At 39.5% G+C, this 16,590-nt stretch overlaps 2 protein-coding genes and 1 long non-coding RNA gene across 3 annotated transcripts in view; 2 read left to right on the forward strand and 1 right to left on the reverse strand.

Annotated features, from left to right (window-relative positions):
- The window catches only part of LOC122838191 (ciliary rootlet coiled-coil protein 2-like), a 15,216-nt gene extending 10,883 nt beyond the window's left edge, over positions 1-4,333 (forward strand). The window contains exons 4-5 of the mRNA XM_044128644.1: positions 3,039-3,136; positions 3,988-4,333. Coding sequence (XP_043984579.1) covers positions 3,039-3,136; positions 3,988-4,228 — 339 coding nt within the window. The 3' untranslated portion in view covers positions 4,229-4,333. The remainder of the gene's footprint in view (positions 1-3,038; positions 3,137-3,987) is intronic.
- A 147-nt stretch (positions 4,334-4,480) lies between these two features.
- The window catches only part of crocc2 (ciliary rootlet coiled-coil, rootletin family member 2), a 40,951-nt gene continuing 28,841 nt past the window's right edge, over positions 4,481-16,590 (forward strand). The window contains 8 exon segments of the mRNA XM_044128645.1: positions 4,481-4,551; positions 4,553-4,684; positions 5,343-5,540; positions 13,980-14,076; positions 14,252-14,341; positions 15,450-15,578; positions 15,657-15,856; positions 16,055-16,237. Of these exon segments, the coding sequence (XP_043984580.1) occupies positions 4,487-4,551; positions 4,553-4,684; positions 5,343-5,540; positions 13,980-14,076; positions 14,252-14,341; positions 15,450-15,578; positions 15,657-15,856; positions 16,055-16,237 (1,094 nt within the window). The 5' untranslated portion in view covers positions 4,481-4,486.
- On the reverse strand, positions 9,837-10,967 carry LOC122838193. The gene is made up of 3 exons (XR_006371854.1): positions 10,785-10,967; positions 10,425-10,748; positions 9,837-9,920 (listed from the first exon to the last, which is right to left on the reverse strand). It is a non-coding gene; the product is annotated as an uncharacterized LOC122838193 (long non-coding RNA).

Below are 16,590 nucleotides of genomic sequence, written 5' to 3' on the forward strand. Positions count from 1 at the left end.
CCGAGAAGAGACGAGGTACAGAAGACAGTAGAGAAGGGGGTAGAGGGGGCTTCGGGAATGATTTGAAAGGTTTAGATGGTGGTTTGGAGTGTTTTGAAGGGGAGGGGTCTCCCTCTTGTTCAATCTCTTCCTCTCTTTGTACATGAGGAGTCAGCAAGGGCAGTTGGAGGCACACAGTGTGTTGTAGTGCTCTGTGGCCATGTGGTTTCTATTAGTGAGGACAGGGTGTCTGGCACCAACACAGAGAGTGGGTGGTGCAGAGGGAGCTGAGGGCGTATTAGTTTGAGGGGTTACAAGACATCGGGATTTTAAGATACATAAGAGATTCTGAGATACTACTGTGAAAAGTAGAAGGATATTTCAATGATTTTAAATGCATTGATTGAAAAAAATATCACATATTGACACCAATTATATATTTATCTGTGTTCACTGGCTGAAATTACTTGATAAATACAGTGTATGGTTTGGTGTGCTTCTCGTTTGCCTAAAGTTAGTTTTGTTGTTGCTTTCATCTGTGAGGTAAACATTTTATTTTTCTTAAGTAGTTTAACTATTTCTGTTTCTAGCTGGAGCCTGTTTTATATGGGATTTTAAATTAGGTTTTTAAATTGTTTGGTAAATGAATGTTTAGTAATAAAGATTAGGAAGAGAGTGCTGAGTAAAAGTGTTTGCTCTTTTAAAAATTTTTGCTTTTTTCTTTTGCATCTTCATGACACTTTCATCAACTGGCGTAATAAAAAAGTGCAATATTTTAGTGCATCAAAAGAAATTATCAGACAATTTTAACTCCAAAAAGTTAAAAAAAAAAAAACTGTTTTCGAATGTTTATTAGGAGAAAGAGGTATCAATCAATAATTTTTTATGTAGTACATTTCAGCAACAAGGAAGTTCAAAATGGTTTAGATCATAAAAACACAAAAATAAAAAGTTATAAAACATCATACAGTCATCAATTGGGAAACAAACATTACATTTTGTTGAGTGCCATCATCAAAATCATCAATCATCTGTTTCAGTTATTATGGGTGGAAACCAACTCTAAACTGTGTGTTTTGACAGTTTCACAGTTTTCTGGGAGTTTGTTCCAGATCTGTGGTGCATAGAAGCTGAATGCTTTTTCACTATGTTTGGTTCTGATATCAAAACCAAATTACAGTTAAACTCATAATCCATCATACCAGACACTGTTTTTACTCTGCCTATAATTTGCCTACTTGCAACCAGAACATTCTCAACGCACGTTACATCATTCCCACCTCCGAGCTCAGACTTCCGAAATAACTTGAACACAGCAGTAGAAACAAGAAATCATTTAAATACAGCATGTCTGACAACATGAAGTCAGCCAAGAGAACTAAGAAAGCAACACATCATGCCCTGGTCTAATACATTTAACAACAAGTGGGAAGTCTTGAACTTTTCTTTTGGACTCAATCGATCCACAGTGAGCGCCATCATCTACAAATAAAAAAAAACATGGAAGAGTGGATGAACTTTCCCAGGAGCGGTCAGCCTAACAATATCTAATGACATGGCAGCTTCACTTACCTCAGAAAAAAGAAAGAAAAAGAAGAACATAGGGTTATGTCTCACATTTCGCAAAGATGTATTCTACTTTACTGTGGTTCACTTCTTCTTAGCGATTCTAGTTTAAATGTTTATTCCTAGTGTCTACTTATTCTTCAGATTCATTTTCCAAGTTCCCACATTTTCTCTCCCTCTCTCCTTGCTGCCAGACTCTCTTCCTGTCTTTCTGTCTCTCCCCCTCTCTCACTCCTCAGCCTGTCTTCTGCTCTCTCCATTCACACCTGGAACCCGTTTCTATCAGCCATCTTGTTCCTTGTTCAGTAATCAAGCTCCCAGTATATATACAACTCATTCTCAGTCAGTCCTTGCTGGTTCCCCCCATTACTTTTCTATTGTGCTCTGGCTCCCTGTGTTCCTCTGATGTTTTGTTCTTCATGTTTTCATTGACTATTCATAAATAACTCTCCGCCTCTGCCGCTCTTGCATTTAGGTCCTACTCCACCACAACACCATAACAAAGACACTGCATCGGAGAACTCCTGGAGTCTGAAAAGATGAAACTGTCTAATTCACCTAGGAATCGGTTTTAAGCAGAAATACATGCTTGATGCCATTTGAGGTTATTTAGAAGCGGAAACTTAATTTGCGGAATACTTGGATTATTTTAACATGGTCTGGGTGTTTTCAAATGATCATGTTGCATATTAAATTGTTTGACAGTAAGCAGAGAGCGAAATGATATGAAATACATTGATTTAAATCATTACAGCTGCATTGTTTTAAAATAATCATGACTATAATTAGGCTACAGGGTAACACAAATATGTGTCCATTTATTGTTACTTCTTCACTTTTGACATAGCTATAAAGAACAATTTTTTATCAAAATCAATGTTTCCTTATTTCAGACCCCAAAAGCAGATGTTTATAAATAGTCAATGAGTAAAAAAAATAATAATCCTATGATTAGATAGTCATTTGAAACTTTTTGGTAAGTCAAGTTTATTTGCATACCACATTTCATTAACAAGGCAATTCAAATTGCTTTACAGGAAAAAGCATAACAAAATAACCACTTATGAAAACAATAAACATTGCGTTTTGTAAAATACCATCATCAAAATCAAGAATAATCATCCTCAAACATATTTTGAGTTGTTTTTATTCAAAGAGATCTGTGAACCGTTATTAGTGTTAGTATTAGTTGAGTCCTTAATTATTATTCTGTAATTTATGGAGAACCTTTTGCAAACTTAGTTTTCCACTTAGGACATTAAATGATGAAGATTTTAAAAAATGTCTCTGTTGATTAGGTTTGCACATTTTCTTAGTTTAGTCAGTCCTAGCAGTCTATCTACCAAAGTGAATGTCGATCCGTAATCTAACCAGTAAGGAGGTTTCTCCATTAATGTCGGTTAAAAGCAGACCTTTAGCAGCTGCCAAATAGCTAAATGTTACCAGTTTGGTAAAAGTGGTAAAGGTTGGTTTGTTTTTATATTCCTCTGCAGGCCCACCTGGACTCAACTGAGCTTCAGAAGCATGTTGAGCAAGATCTTAACATTGTTATCCAGAAACAGACTGCTCTGCTACAGGAGGAGCGAGACCGGTGAGTGACAGACACTTTGTGCTTTAAACTCCTCATGCTTTTGTGTTCAAATGTAGCATGCATTCAGTTATCTAAAACATGCTCAAAGGCTTCACATCAGCAGTAGTTGTAACATAGTTACATCTCTATTTCCTAAGCAACTACGGTGCCAGATATTAAATAAACCTCTCATAAACTTGTTTTTCCTTATCCAAATTGCCGAAAAATATTACTCCTTCTTGAGTTTAGTTGCATACAAAAAAAAATGTGTTGGTCAATGTGTTTGTAAAAGAAAAAAATATTAAAAACTAGCAGTGCTTTTCTTTCAAATTCACAATTATGCACTGCTTTATGTTGCTTCATCCCATTAAATTCAAATAAAAAGCAGACTAGTTTCCATTTGTAACACAATGTCAAAGTGCATGAATAGTTTTGCAAAGCATTGTGCACGTTAAGCCTGTTCTAAATGTAATTCCGAAGCTTTCACACACAACGTTGAAACTTAATCCCATCCCCACATTTCACATCCATGTAAACATTGCATCATCCCATAAAGCCAAATGTGTACTTGGCCGTCTCTCACACTGTTAAATATAGGAGTAACCATGTGGCAGGGTTTATTATATCAGCGTGGGCAGAGTGGGAGAGAACTGTGTGAAGATTTTGTAATGTCAATTCTGGTTGATATTGAATGTAACTTGACACAGTGCCACACATGTTTGTCGTCCAAAAGCATTGTCAGCCAGAATGTCTAGAACTATAGATTTGTGAGTGACATCCTAGTGGATTGAAGTTTATTCTACTTAGAGAAGCTTCAAGAGAGTGTTTTTTTTTTATTATTATTGCTCTTTAATATGACATGTTGTTTGCAGGAGTGCCAGCCTACGGCAAGTCAACTCTCTGCTACGGGAACAACTGGACCAGGTAGACATTGTCAACAAGGACCTAATGGAGAGACTGAGGAAGGCCCGCGAAGATGCTCAGTGGTTTCATTCTCGCCTGCGCAAAGAGAAAGAGGTGGGGGGGAGGGAGCACTTAAATGACGGGCTTGAACTTAAAAGGCAAAGGGAAAGTTCAAGTCCACCCCTTAGTGCTGAAAAATTGCACAATTAAACTCCTGCCGAGTTCACATGGGGTTGGAATTCCATTCATAGCTAGTTTCTTGAATTTACTCTCGTTCCCTGTTCATTTTTTTTTCCTTTTTGAGTTGTTGTTTCCTGTGAAAACATTCCAGCTGCTGAGAGAGAGGGGAAAAAAAATTGTGCAAACAATCCAGCTTTCCTTGCTGTAAAATGTTCTACATCTGTGGACTAAGGGGAATCCAATTAGTTGTAAACGTGCCAGGGCGAGTCTAGGGGCACCAGCGTTTGCATGTGTTTAGGGACGACAATAAAATGGAAATGTTGCAGTAAGCAAGCCACAACAACTACTTCTTCACGAGACCCCGGTGTTGTGTCTGCAGACGTACGCCTCCCAGTCGAGTCGTGAGCAGGCTCGCGTCAGGGCTCTGTGGCGCCAGGCCGCCTCCCTGCGGAGCACTTTCACCCAGCTAAAGACTTTCACTGACAGGTGAGTGGGGCGCGGAGCCAGAAGTTCTCCAGGAATTTTTGGGTATGTGAAGAGCCCCCACCTCGTCTGTGTTTCACTCTCACGACTGCAACAGCATCTCTGATCACAGGATCAAAGCGGAGCAGGTCATCAGGGTGAGCGTTCACCCCACCCCCGCCGCTTATTCTTTCCTCAACCGGGACAGATGGCTCAGTGTCGTTATTCACTATAAAAATCGTCTATCAGAAGAGAATTTGAACTCTTAAACCCTTGAAATTCCCTTAGCATTTAACTACCATAATAAGTGCTCAGAACAGTGTTTCGCTTTAATAATAGTTCGTCATTATAGTAGCTGTTTCTCATCAGAGGATTTACAACAGTTCAAAATTACCCCGATAAAGAAATTAATTAAATTAACATTCTGGCTCAGAAATTTTTAGCTCATTTGTCCTTGTACTGCAAAAACACTACATTTTAAGTGTTTATGTCTAGTTTCTATTGCAAATACGAAGTTGCTCCTATATTTTGCAGAAAGGTTCCTTGTAATTTAGTTTTGTTTTATTTCAAGTGTACCGAAACATTTGCACTTGAAACTAGACCAAAAATACCTGGTTAGAATTATCAGTTCAACAATTCCACAGTTTTCATATGTTCATAATCATATGACTCTTTCGAATAGGACTCTGTCTGATATGCGAGGTGAGTGTGCTGCTGTTAGTCAACTGCTGCATGCTACATGCCAGAACTTGGAGACCAGAATACCAGAAAAGAGTGGGCCGGAGATGTCAGCACTGGAGATGCAGCTGAAGGACAAGCTGAAGGAGACCATGCAGCTTCAGGTTTCCTGGGATGCAGAGAAAGTTGAACTAAACTCCAGGTAAAGCCATAGCAGTCTTTCTACATAGGCGTATTTCTTCAAAGCAGTTACATTTCACTTAATAACTTTCGAAAGCCCAGAAATGCTAGAATATTCTTTAAAATGCAGAAACAGGAATCTGTAATTTGCACATCTGTTTGAGTCTTTAACAGACACAAACACAAATCTAATCTTTTTGGGCACCGTTATTTACCAATCCTGCTTAATCTACAAACTCAGTCTTTCCAAGGAGGATGGGTCACAGCTCATCCAAGGTTTATTAAAAGCTTTGATGTAATGTCGGAGAAAAATTTAGGGAGTATGAGGAAAACCTGAGCGTCACAAGGCCGTAGCTGGAAACTGTTGTTGAATGTGTGTGATATTCAGGTTTCAGGCAGTGCAGTGTGAGAATGTATGAAAATATGTCGTTCCACAGGGATGCATGTAGCCACATGGAATTAGGAGTAACTTGGTAAAACATGGTCTCTCAACAGTTACCCACCACATCCAGAAACATAACCTGAAACTGTTTCAGATGAATGAAGACATTTTGTATAAAGTTTGTGGTCGCAGGAGTCCATCTGCTTTTGTCAGATACATCGTTCTTTGAGTTGTTCTTCATTCAGCAAAGAGAAAAAACATCCTCTGCTGTAATCAGGTACTAAGTAGAGAATGTATGATGGTTTTCATGGGATTTTTGATGTGCATGTCTGTGGAATTTCAAAGATACAGTAGCGAGTAAAAAGATACATATTCTTTTTTTAGCTTGGTGTTTTTATTTTCAGTTGACCATTTTCAATTTACGGGTTACAAGCCCAAACCTTTCATGGTCAAGGTCTCTGCAAGTTCCAAGCAGCTCAAGGTCATGGAAAGTATGTCTAGAGCTGAACCCTCCATCCCCACAGTGAAGCATGGTGGTGGAAGTAGCATGCTGTAGGAATCATTTTCTTCAGCATGGCTAGGTACTCTGGCCAGAGTTGATGGAGATAAGATGTGCCTCTGATGCACCACACCTGAATAGAATAATTAGGTCATTAAGGTTCTGGAGAACTGATCTACACAAGGAGGAGGTGATTAAGCCATTTCATTCCAGTGTTTTGCCCCTCTAGTACATCTAAAAACTGCAGGACAGCGGCCCTTGAGGACTGGAGTTTGACATCCCTGATCTAGATCCATTCTGACTGAGCTTGAGCTACAGTATTAAGGATTATATTGTAGCATGGCAAAACATGAAAAACAATTAAGGCTGTGAAAATTTTTGCATGACACTAGTAAAATGCGAGGAGTCAGCGGATAATCGGCAATTCAGATTTGAGTGTTTGGGTTGCAAAAGGCCTCAAGAATCGAGGAGAGTCGAAACAAAATTCAACCTTGAATATGCTCATCTGTGGCACTGTATGTTTGATAATAAATTATTGCATGAACAAACTTATTGATCTTTATTGCGTTTGTTGTTTAAACATTGCCATTTCAAAAATGTTTTTCCGACATTAGCGGATTATCAACAAAGTTTTACATACATTTTTAAGGGAAACACTAGAGGCCGCACTTCCTTCTTCCAATAACTTCAGCATCGTTTGCGCTCGTGGTTCTGGTGGCTTCTTGTTTGCAGATTCTGCTCTGTGTGATGCATGTAGTTTCTTAGAGGTTTTAAAGATTCCCTCTCTAAATGCAGACCTCGAGGTCTACGTTTCCTGTCTCAGCTGAAGGACTTCTTGCAGATTGATTGTTCATATACATTCAGAACAGACTCTGTTCAGACCTGCAGACTGATTGGCATGGCTGTGCTATGGCGACTGTTGAATCTTAATGTTCATTTCTGTGTAGGTGTTGGTCATTGTGCATCATTTTGTCCTTTTTGTTATAATTTTTTTTCTTTACAATATTTGAGTACGTAATTGAAATGTTCTGCTTGTGTAAAACATGCCATCCTCTCCGTTTGATAGCCTGTCCTGTTGGTGTGGATTTATGTGGGAGCGTGTGGGCGGCTACACAGTCCAGTATACTAAAAATGTGTCTGTCTTTTCAAAAAGCCCATTCCAAAATCTGCTGCGTTCCTGTTCATATGCATTTCAGAGCTGCCTCTGTGATTTACTCACTCAAACTCACCAAGGAGCTGTTTGTGCCAACTTTCAGCATTCTGCTTTAGTTTTAGTGTGCCACAGATAAAGGAGCGTAGTGGTGACCAGTTTAATTTTAAATGTGGAGTCTGGAGTTATCAGCAGTGAAATGTGTTTTTACCACTGTTTCTGAACGGTAGTCAGTGTTTTCTGCACTGAAAAGACGACAAATGAAAATAGTGTATTATTATGAAATTACACCCATGGGGTAATCAGACGTAGAGCTACAACAGATATATTGTGACCTGTCATGAAATGATTAACAATAAAAATAAAAACAAAACTCCATCACCTATAATTCTTTTCATCTCACTTTTTAAAATTTATTTTTTCTGAGGAGAGACGTGGAGGAAATTAGGGGTTGAAAACTCCACACACCTGCTCTGTCCTTTTGCAATCAGTTGTCTTATAAAATTGAACTTCTACTCAATGAAGGGGCAGTCGACTCCCTTCGCGGACTTCTTCCATATATTTATCATCACTGTAGTCTGCTTTCTTTATTTAAATTTTGTGATTTTAATTTACATTAGTATATATTTAATCATGTAGAAACCTATTTTGATATGGGCAAAAAGAAGAAATCAATTGCTCTTGTTCCCCCTGGTGGCTGCGGTAGGTAATGTTTAACCGGTGATTTGAGCTGCAGTTCAATGCTTATTCATAGAAAAAAAACAAAATAAAGGTGTGTTTGCATATCTCTTGGTAGAAGAGACAAGAAAATTAGCTTGATAGCGACCTTGAACCGTCCCCTTCAACAGCCAAACATTTATGCTAGCTTCCTTGTATTTGTGTGAAACTGGGTTTGAGTTGATTCTCGAGCTTGGCCCTGTATATTTCTGAGGTTTTTTTGGCTTCATAATGTTTAAAAATTAAAACTTCTCAATGTTTGATATTGTCTAGCAAAATATTTTTTTATGTCTGGCTACAATAGAATGTTCAGTTCCAATGGTATCGATGACATCGGCAGTGATGTCATCACTCTATGATACCACAAAGGAATCTCTCTCTTGAATGTAGCTCACAGACAGCGTTTTCTCAGTCCTGTTCCACAGTTCTATTGCAACAGATCACTCATCAGAGCACGTTCGAAATTCATCGAAACGAGATATTACGAGCCTTTCAAAGAAGCAAGTATTTACAAGAATACAGACATGAAGCAAACACAGACTATTTGTGACCATGAAGCATTCCCAGCTGAGCTTTCATGGATCGACATGATGGAGCTCAACATCCAAGTTGACTACGACGAAGTCATTGTCTTTGACGATGACAGTGAGCTGGAAGATGAATCAGCAGAGATTGAGGAGAAACCAAGTCCTTCCGGCAACTTTGAGCACCCAAGATTATTGGAAGTTGAGCAGAAAACAACTCCCTCTGCTGGCTTCAAGAGCAACTCCTTAGTGAAGGACGTGGAAGAGACTAACCAACACATTATCAATCTCACAAAGAAGGTAGATAATCTTACAAAAGAACTGCATGAGGAAAGAGACCAAAGGATGGCGTGTCAGGTTGAACTGAAATCACAGCAGGAGGAGATTAAAAAACTGGAAAAAATGTTGGAAGAAGAACGTCACCTGCGAGTTAAATGTGAAGATAGATTAAAGGTTGTTTCTTCTTCCAAAGTAACAGATGACAAGAGTGTTCTTAAACAGCTGGAATACTTCAAGATGGAGGCTGAAAAATATGCCTCCCGCCACAAAGGTCTGATAGAAGTGATGATTGAAGGATATAAAGTGCGACTTAAATATGAGGACCAGCTCAAAAGTCACGCTGAGCAAGCTGCCAAATTCAAAGAACAGGAGGAAATAGTGAAATCTTTGCAGGGTCAAGTTGCAGACCTGAAGATGAAATTGAAACTTTCTGAAGAAAACAACCATCTGAGAGTCTCCACCCAACCAGAGGTCCTCCTGCGAACAGAAGACTCCCTGCAAACAGAGGAGACCAAAGAAAGGCAGACCTCAAATCAAGCAGGGAGGTCTGAAGAAAGACTTACCTCAAATCAAGCAGGGAGGTCTGAAGAAAGACTTACCTCAAATCAAGCAGGGAGGTCTGAAGAAAGACTTACCTCCAATCCACCAGGGAGGTCTGAAGAAAGACTTACCTTCAATCAACCACTGTGGCGCGAGGAAAGGCAGACCTCAAATCAAGCAGGGAGGTACGAGGAAAAACGGACCTCCAGTCCATCAGGGAGGTCTGAAGAAAGACTTACCTCAAATCAAGCAGGGAGGTCTGAAGAAAGACTTACCTCAAATCAAGCAGGGAGGTCTGAAGAAAGACTTACCTTCAATAAACCAGTGTGGCGCGAGGAAAGGCAGACCTCCAGTTCACCAGGGAGGTCTGAAGAAAGACTTACCTCAAATCAAGCAGGGAGGTCTGAAGAAAGACTTACCTCAAATCAAGCAGGGAGGTCTGAAGTACGACTTACCTTCAATAAACCAGTGTGGCGCGAGGAAAGGCAGACCTCCAATCCACCAGGGAGGTCTGAAGAAAGACTTACCTCAAATCAAGCAGGGAGGTCTGAAGAAAGACTTACCTCAAATCAAGCAGGGAGGTCTGAAGTACGACTTACCTTCAATCAACCAGTGAGGTCTGAAGAAAGACTTACCTCAAATCAAGCAGGGAAGTCTGAAGACAGACTTACCTCAAATCAAGCAGGAAGGTCTGAAGAAAGACTTACCTTCAATAAACCAGTGTGGCTCGAGGAAAGGCAGACCTCAAATCAAGCAGGGAGGTCTGAAGAAAGACTTACCTCAAATCAAGCAGGGAGGTCTGAAGAAAGACTTACCTCAAATCAAGCAGGGAGGTCTGAAGAAAGACTTACCTCAAATCAAGCAGGAAGGTCTGAAGAAAGACTTACCTCAAGTCAAGCAGGGAGGTCTGAAGAAAGACTTACCTCAAATCAAGCAGGAAGGTCTGAAGAAAGACTTACCTTCAATAAACCAGTGTGGCGCGAGGAAAGGCAGACCTCAAATCAAGCAGGAAGGTCTGAAGAAAGACTTACCTTCAATAAACCAGTGTGGCGCGAGGAAAGGCAGACCTCAAATCAAGCAGGGAGGTCTGAAGACAGACTTACCTCAAGTCAAGCAGGGAGGTCTGAAGAAAGACTTACCTCAAATCAAGCAGGGAGGTCTGAAGAAAGACTTACCTTCAATAAACCAGTGTGGCGCGAGGAAAGGCAGACCTCCAATCCACCAGGGAGGTCCATGCGACCAACCTCTACTGGTTGCATGGAGGGTGTTCATGTTGGCCTTGGCCTGAAGGCCAATCTATGCCGGGCTCGGCCTTTACGCCAACCCACACCCAGGTGGTACTAACCTAGGTAACTATCAGGTTTTGCCAACACTGGGCATTATATTATTATTATTATTATTATTATTATTATTATTATTATTATTATTATTATATATATAATAATAATAATTATTATATATTATTATAAAAATTCAATTCAATTCAAAAATTCAATTCAATGCTTTACACAAATTTAGGAAATCAATAATATTCCTAACTCAAAACTCAATGGAAACAACACAAGATCAATTTCAGAGTTAAAAACACCAAAATAAACAATTAAAACTTTCCTATATATAAAAACTGCAGCAGGTAAAAATTCTATAAAATTAATTGATCTCTCTAAATTGCCCTAAGGTGTGAATGGGACAGAGAATCTGTGAAAATTACTCAGATTCTGCTGCTGCCCAGAATCAACCAATCAGAACCTAAAGTTTGTCTTTTGGTTCTGATTGGTTTCTAATGCATTGAATGTGCTGAGACACATTCTGATTAGAAACCAATCAGAACCAAAAGGCAAACTTTTAGTTCTGATTGGTTTCTAATGTGTTGAATGTGTCTCAACACATTAGACTACTAGTGTACTGCAGTTATGCAATTGGCAGAAATACAACCTAACATTATATCATCATTATTTATACAATGATTTAGAAAACAAAATGCTATACAGATTTGTATAGATTCCGATCCATATTAGAACTTTGCATTCATTTCCCTTCAATTTAGTAGCGGGGATTTTGCTTAACCCAGACATTTTCCTAACCATAACCCTATTCTAGCCTATTCCTAACCCTAATGTTAACTAAACAAATCCTACCTCTAAACGTTACCCTTGACTCAAAGCAATGAGTCCATCATATTAGGATTAGGATTTGGTCCTAATATGATGAACATAATAAAACACTGGACATATAGTGGTGCGTTCACACCAAACACGTTTTGAGGATCAGGCGCATCTGGTTTACATTCAAAGTCGAAGGCCGATGTGGCGCGTTTGGAGCGTCTAGCGGCCGTTTGACACGTCAAGCGAGTCTATGGCGTCCAACGTTCCACATAGACTTTGAATGTAAACCAGACTTTACTGACACTCAAAACGAGTTTGATGTGAACGCACCATTAGAATGTTCAGTTCCACTGGTAACAGTGACATCAGCAGTGATGACATCACTCTTTGATGTCATCACTGAGTGATGACATAAAAAAAACTGTCTTGTGTAGCACACAGACAGTTTTTTAGACTTGTTCCTGTTTCAGATTTATGAATCTTCTCCAATTATTTGAAGATACAGAATCAGCCCATTCTCAGGTGAGAGAGACTCACCTGGTATAAAGTTAAATTTTACTGGAATTACACCAAAGATAAATTAGTTTAATCAAGGCATGTCAGGAATATGTCTTTGTGTACTCTGTCTTAAGTCCAGAGTATACTTTGTTTTACTTTATTGTCATCTTGTTTTACTCACTAGATGACATCGGTTTACATTGTTCAGGGCGGATGGCAGACAGCGTGTGTGGCGTCGTGTGCGTGAGCGCTTTGCTGATGCCCAATGTTGTGGATCGAGTGGCCTGTGGTGGTGGGGTTATGGTGTGGGCACTGCAGGCATCTGTTATGGACGAAGAACACAGGTGCATTTTATTGTTGGCATTTTGAATCCACAGAGATACCGTGATGAGATCCTGAGGCCCATTGTTGTGCCATACATCCATGAACATCACCTCATGTTTCAGCAAGATAATGCACGGCCCCATGTTGCAAGGATCTGTACACAATTCTTGGAAGCTGAAAATGTCCCAGTTATTTCATGGCCAGCATACTCACCGGACATGTCACCTATTGAGCATGTTTGGGATGTGCTTGACCGGCGTATACGAAAGCGTGTACCAGTTCCCACTAATATCCAGCAACTTGGCACAGCCATTGAAGAGGAGTGGACCAACATTCCACAGGCCGCAATTGACAATCTGATAAACTCTATGCGAAGAAGATGTGTTCCACTGCATGAGGCAAATGGTGGTCACACCAGCTACTGACCGGTTCTGAGTTTCCAGAACCCCAATAAAGCAAAAAAAATATAAAGCACATTTCAGGGAGGCCTTTTATTGTGGGCAGTATAAGGTACACCTGTACACTAATCATGATGTCAGATCAGCATCTTGATGTGGCACACCTGTGAGGTGGGATGGATTATCTCAGTAAAGTAGAAGTGTTCACTATCAAACATTTAGACAGATTTGTGGACAACATTTGAAAGAAATTGTAATATTGTTTATCTGGAATGAATTTTAGATCTCTGAGTCCATCTCATGGAAAATGGGAGCAAAAACAAAAGTGTTGCATTTATATTTTTGTTGAGTGTATTTTGGGAGTAAGAATGGGAAAAATATTTCTCCCTCTTAATAGGTAAAGCTTGTAGAAATATGAATACTTTTGTAAGGCACTGTACAGCAAAAAGATGTCATATAAATATATACTAAAAAAACTAAAAAAAGGGTAGTGTTTTTAGTAACTATGGCAGATGAGCCTCTATCCCAACTTGAATGTGTTACCAGACTCAATTTGAAGATTTTTTTTAAAAATTGCATAAAGAGGTCATTGAAGAAGATCATCTTCTTCATCAAAACTGCATTTCATTTCAGATTAAGGTTCTAATTAAATAACTGTGTTAGAAATAGAGTTTGTAGAACATGAAGGTCTCGCATTGAATATAGTCTGAAAAAGTAACAGTCATCTGCAGACTTCATTCCTTCTAGCTTGTGTTGTTCCGGTCCATTTTCCCTCCAGAACACTTCAAATAGGAGACAACCAAGAATGTTGGTGTCTTTACATCTCAGATCTAAGCTGCTTTTGATATGATCATCAAAGGTCTTTGTGAATTCTACAGTTTCAGGTGCAGAATTTGATAGCGTTGATGGTATTATAGAAGGACAACATGCCATTCTTTGAATTTGTACATTGTTTGAGAAGATGCGTGTGTGTGCGCGTGCGTGAGCGTGTCTGTGTGTGTGTTTTATATTTATTTGTATGTGTCTCGTTTGTATAATCAACTAGAATCTTGGAGCTGACGGATACCTTGAACTACTTCCTGAACCAGAACAGTGAGAAGGATGCGAGTTTTCACACCATGCGTGTGAGTTTGGAGAAGACGGTAGGACTCTGGAGGAGGAAAATACACGGGCAGTAATAAGGGCTAAAATTGGTTTGAGTCTGTACTGCAGGCTCGATAATCTCCACAACTTCCTAGTCTAGAGGGCTGCAATCTGGGGAATGTCAGACTTGCCCCATGCATGTTACTTATCTAACCTAAATGCTTTCCTGCTTAGGAGATGATGAGAGCAGAGGATAGAGCAGAGATGGCAGTAGTTCACACTGATGTTCAAGGCCTGCAACACATTTTATATCAAATACATCAGGTCAGTACAAAATGACATGGACTATGTTCACACAGCAGTTCTGGACTCTCAGTTCCAATTTTTTTTCTGATTTTTTTTTCTTGTTCATACATACAATGAACGCAACAAGACTTTTGTATGAACGGTTTATGTTCCCAAAGGGACTGACATACACAGCAGACCATCTACATCTTACATCAGCTCATTTTTATTGAAGTACTAAGATACAGAGCTGCTTATGGATCAATTTTAAAGTTTATTCAGTACTGGGAGCCGACAGTACTGTCACATATTAATTAAATGAAACACAGACTGGTTTCATTCATCTGAAACCAGTCTGTGTTTGTATGTGATTCATTCACATACAAACACAGGAAGCTTCACAGTTCTCATGTGACGTCACACTTCCATGAACTTTGTAACTGACAGCCATCTTGGTAGGCAGCTGCTATGGAGTTGCTATGACTCTCGCGTTCTAACTAAAACCAGGAAGATAGAGCACATAACATCAGTTTTAAAGTCTCTCCACTGGCTCCCTGTAGCTCAAAGAATAGACTTTAAAATACTGTTGTTAGTTTACAAATCACTGAATGGTTTAGCACCACAATACATTAAAGATTTGCTGTTGTTGTATCAACCTCCCAGACCTCTCAGGTCTTCTGGCTCTGGTCTGCTCTGCATCCCCAGAACCAGAACCAAACGAGGAGAAGCAGCATTTAGCATCTATGCACCAAAAATCTGGAACAAACTTCCAGAAAACTGTAAAACAGCTGAAACACTGACTTCCTTTAAATCTCAACTAAAACCCACTTGTTTAGAGTTGTATTCGAAACGTAATCAATTGCAAATTTATTGACGGAATCTGACTATGTTGTGTTTTTATTGTTGATTCTATGTTGCATTGCATCTTTGTGTTTGATTTGATGTAAAGCACTTTGAAATGCCTTGCTGCTGAAATATGCTATACAAATAAAGTTTGATTGATTTGACTGATTGATGACAACAGTAAACAGCCTCAAGTTTAGAACTAGCTTTTTTCAGTACTTGATTCAACTTTTAAAATTTTCTTTCTAAAAAAAGATTATGTTTTTTTGTAACATCTTTTTTTTTCATTCTTCTAAATTTTCAGTTGGTTCAGGGTAAGAACTCTGACTCTGAAAGTACGTCCGCCTCACTTCCCCATGGCAAGTTTCCATCAGGAAACAGCACCCTCATGGCTGTACAGAATGTACTTTCTAAGCATTTGAAAGAATCTCAGGTATCACAAATTTATGCTCTATAAAAATGTTGTGTAAATCCTTCTTACTAATCATGATTCATTCACATACAAACACAGGAGGTGCATGCCCGTTTGACAAAAGCTCTGGAGCAGGTGGACACATTTAAAGACCAACTTCAGGAGAAGAATGATGAGAGGACCAAGTTGGAGCAGATGATCCAAGAAATGCAAGCAAAACATCAGGAGACTGAAAAAGCTCTACAGGAAAGCCTTATAGAAAGTAACCAAAGTCTCTGCACGTTGGAGCTCCTGTCCAGGTAAACCTTTATAAAGCAGCTTTTCCTGTTTTTTGACCCACAGGATAGCATGAGTATTTGCAAGAAAAAAAAACAACTAATGTTGCACATATTGTACAGCTTTGCAAAAAGGCATATATCTTAATCTTATCCTCTGTGACCCCGGATTACTTCATTCTTTTGTTTTCCTCTGCCTCCTTCATTCTGCGTGTCCCACAGTGAGAGAGGGAGGCTGGAGAAGCTGCGCTCCGGGCTGCAGCAGGAGGTGGACTCCCAGCGAGCGGAGCTGGACGTACTGAGGAGTTCGTCACTGGACCTCCAGAGACAACGAGACCTCCTGAGGCAGCAGAGGGAGGACCTGGAAACGCAGCTGTCACGTCAACACTCAGAAGCCCGCAGAGGGTACATTCGAGTTCAAACAATGACCTTTGCATAACAAACATCCTGTCAGGCCCAATTGATTTCACGCGTCATGTTGGTAAAACTCAGATCGCTAGCACATGTCAGAAAGTTGAAATTCGAAAAGATTTTTATAGAGATGCTTTTCCTAAAAGGTAGCCTTTCTCCCACAGTGTTTTCATAATATAGCTTAAGAAATGTTAGATTATCCAAAGATTTGTAATGACATAAATACAAGAGTTTGGCATAAGGCAACACGATTTCTCAATTTTCTTAGGTGGAGATATTTCAAGGTTTTGGGATTTTGGGAGTTGCTGGAAACAAAGCAAGCTGGAAAAGACTTGTATCAATTAGCA

This window comes from Gambusia affinis, linkage group LG10, assembly GCF_019740435.1.
Source record: "Gambusia affinis linkage group LG10, SWU_Gaff_1.0, whole genome shotgun sequence".
Lineage (NCBI taxonomy): Eukaryota > Metazoa > Chordata > Actinopteri > Cyprinodontiformes > Poeciliidae > Gambusia > Gambusia affinis.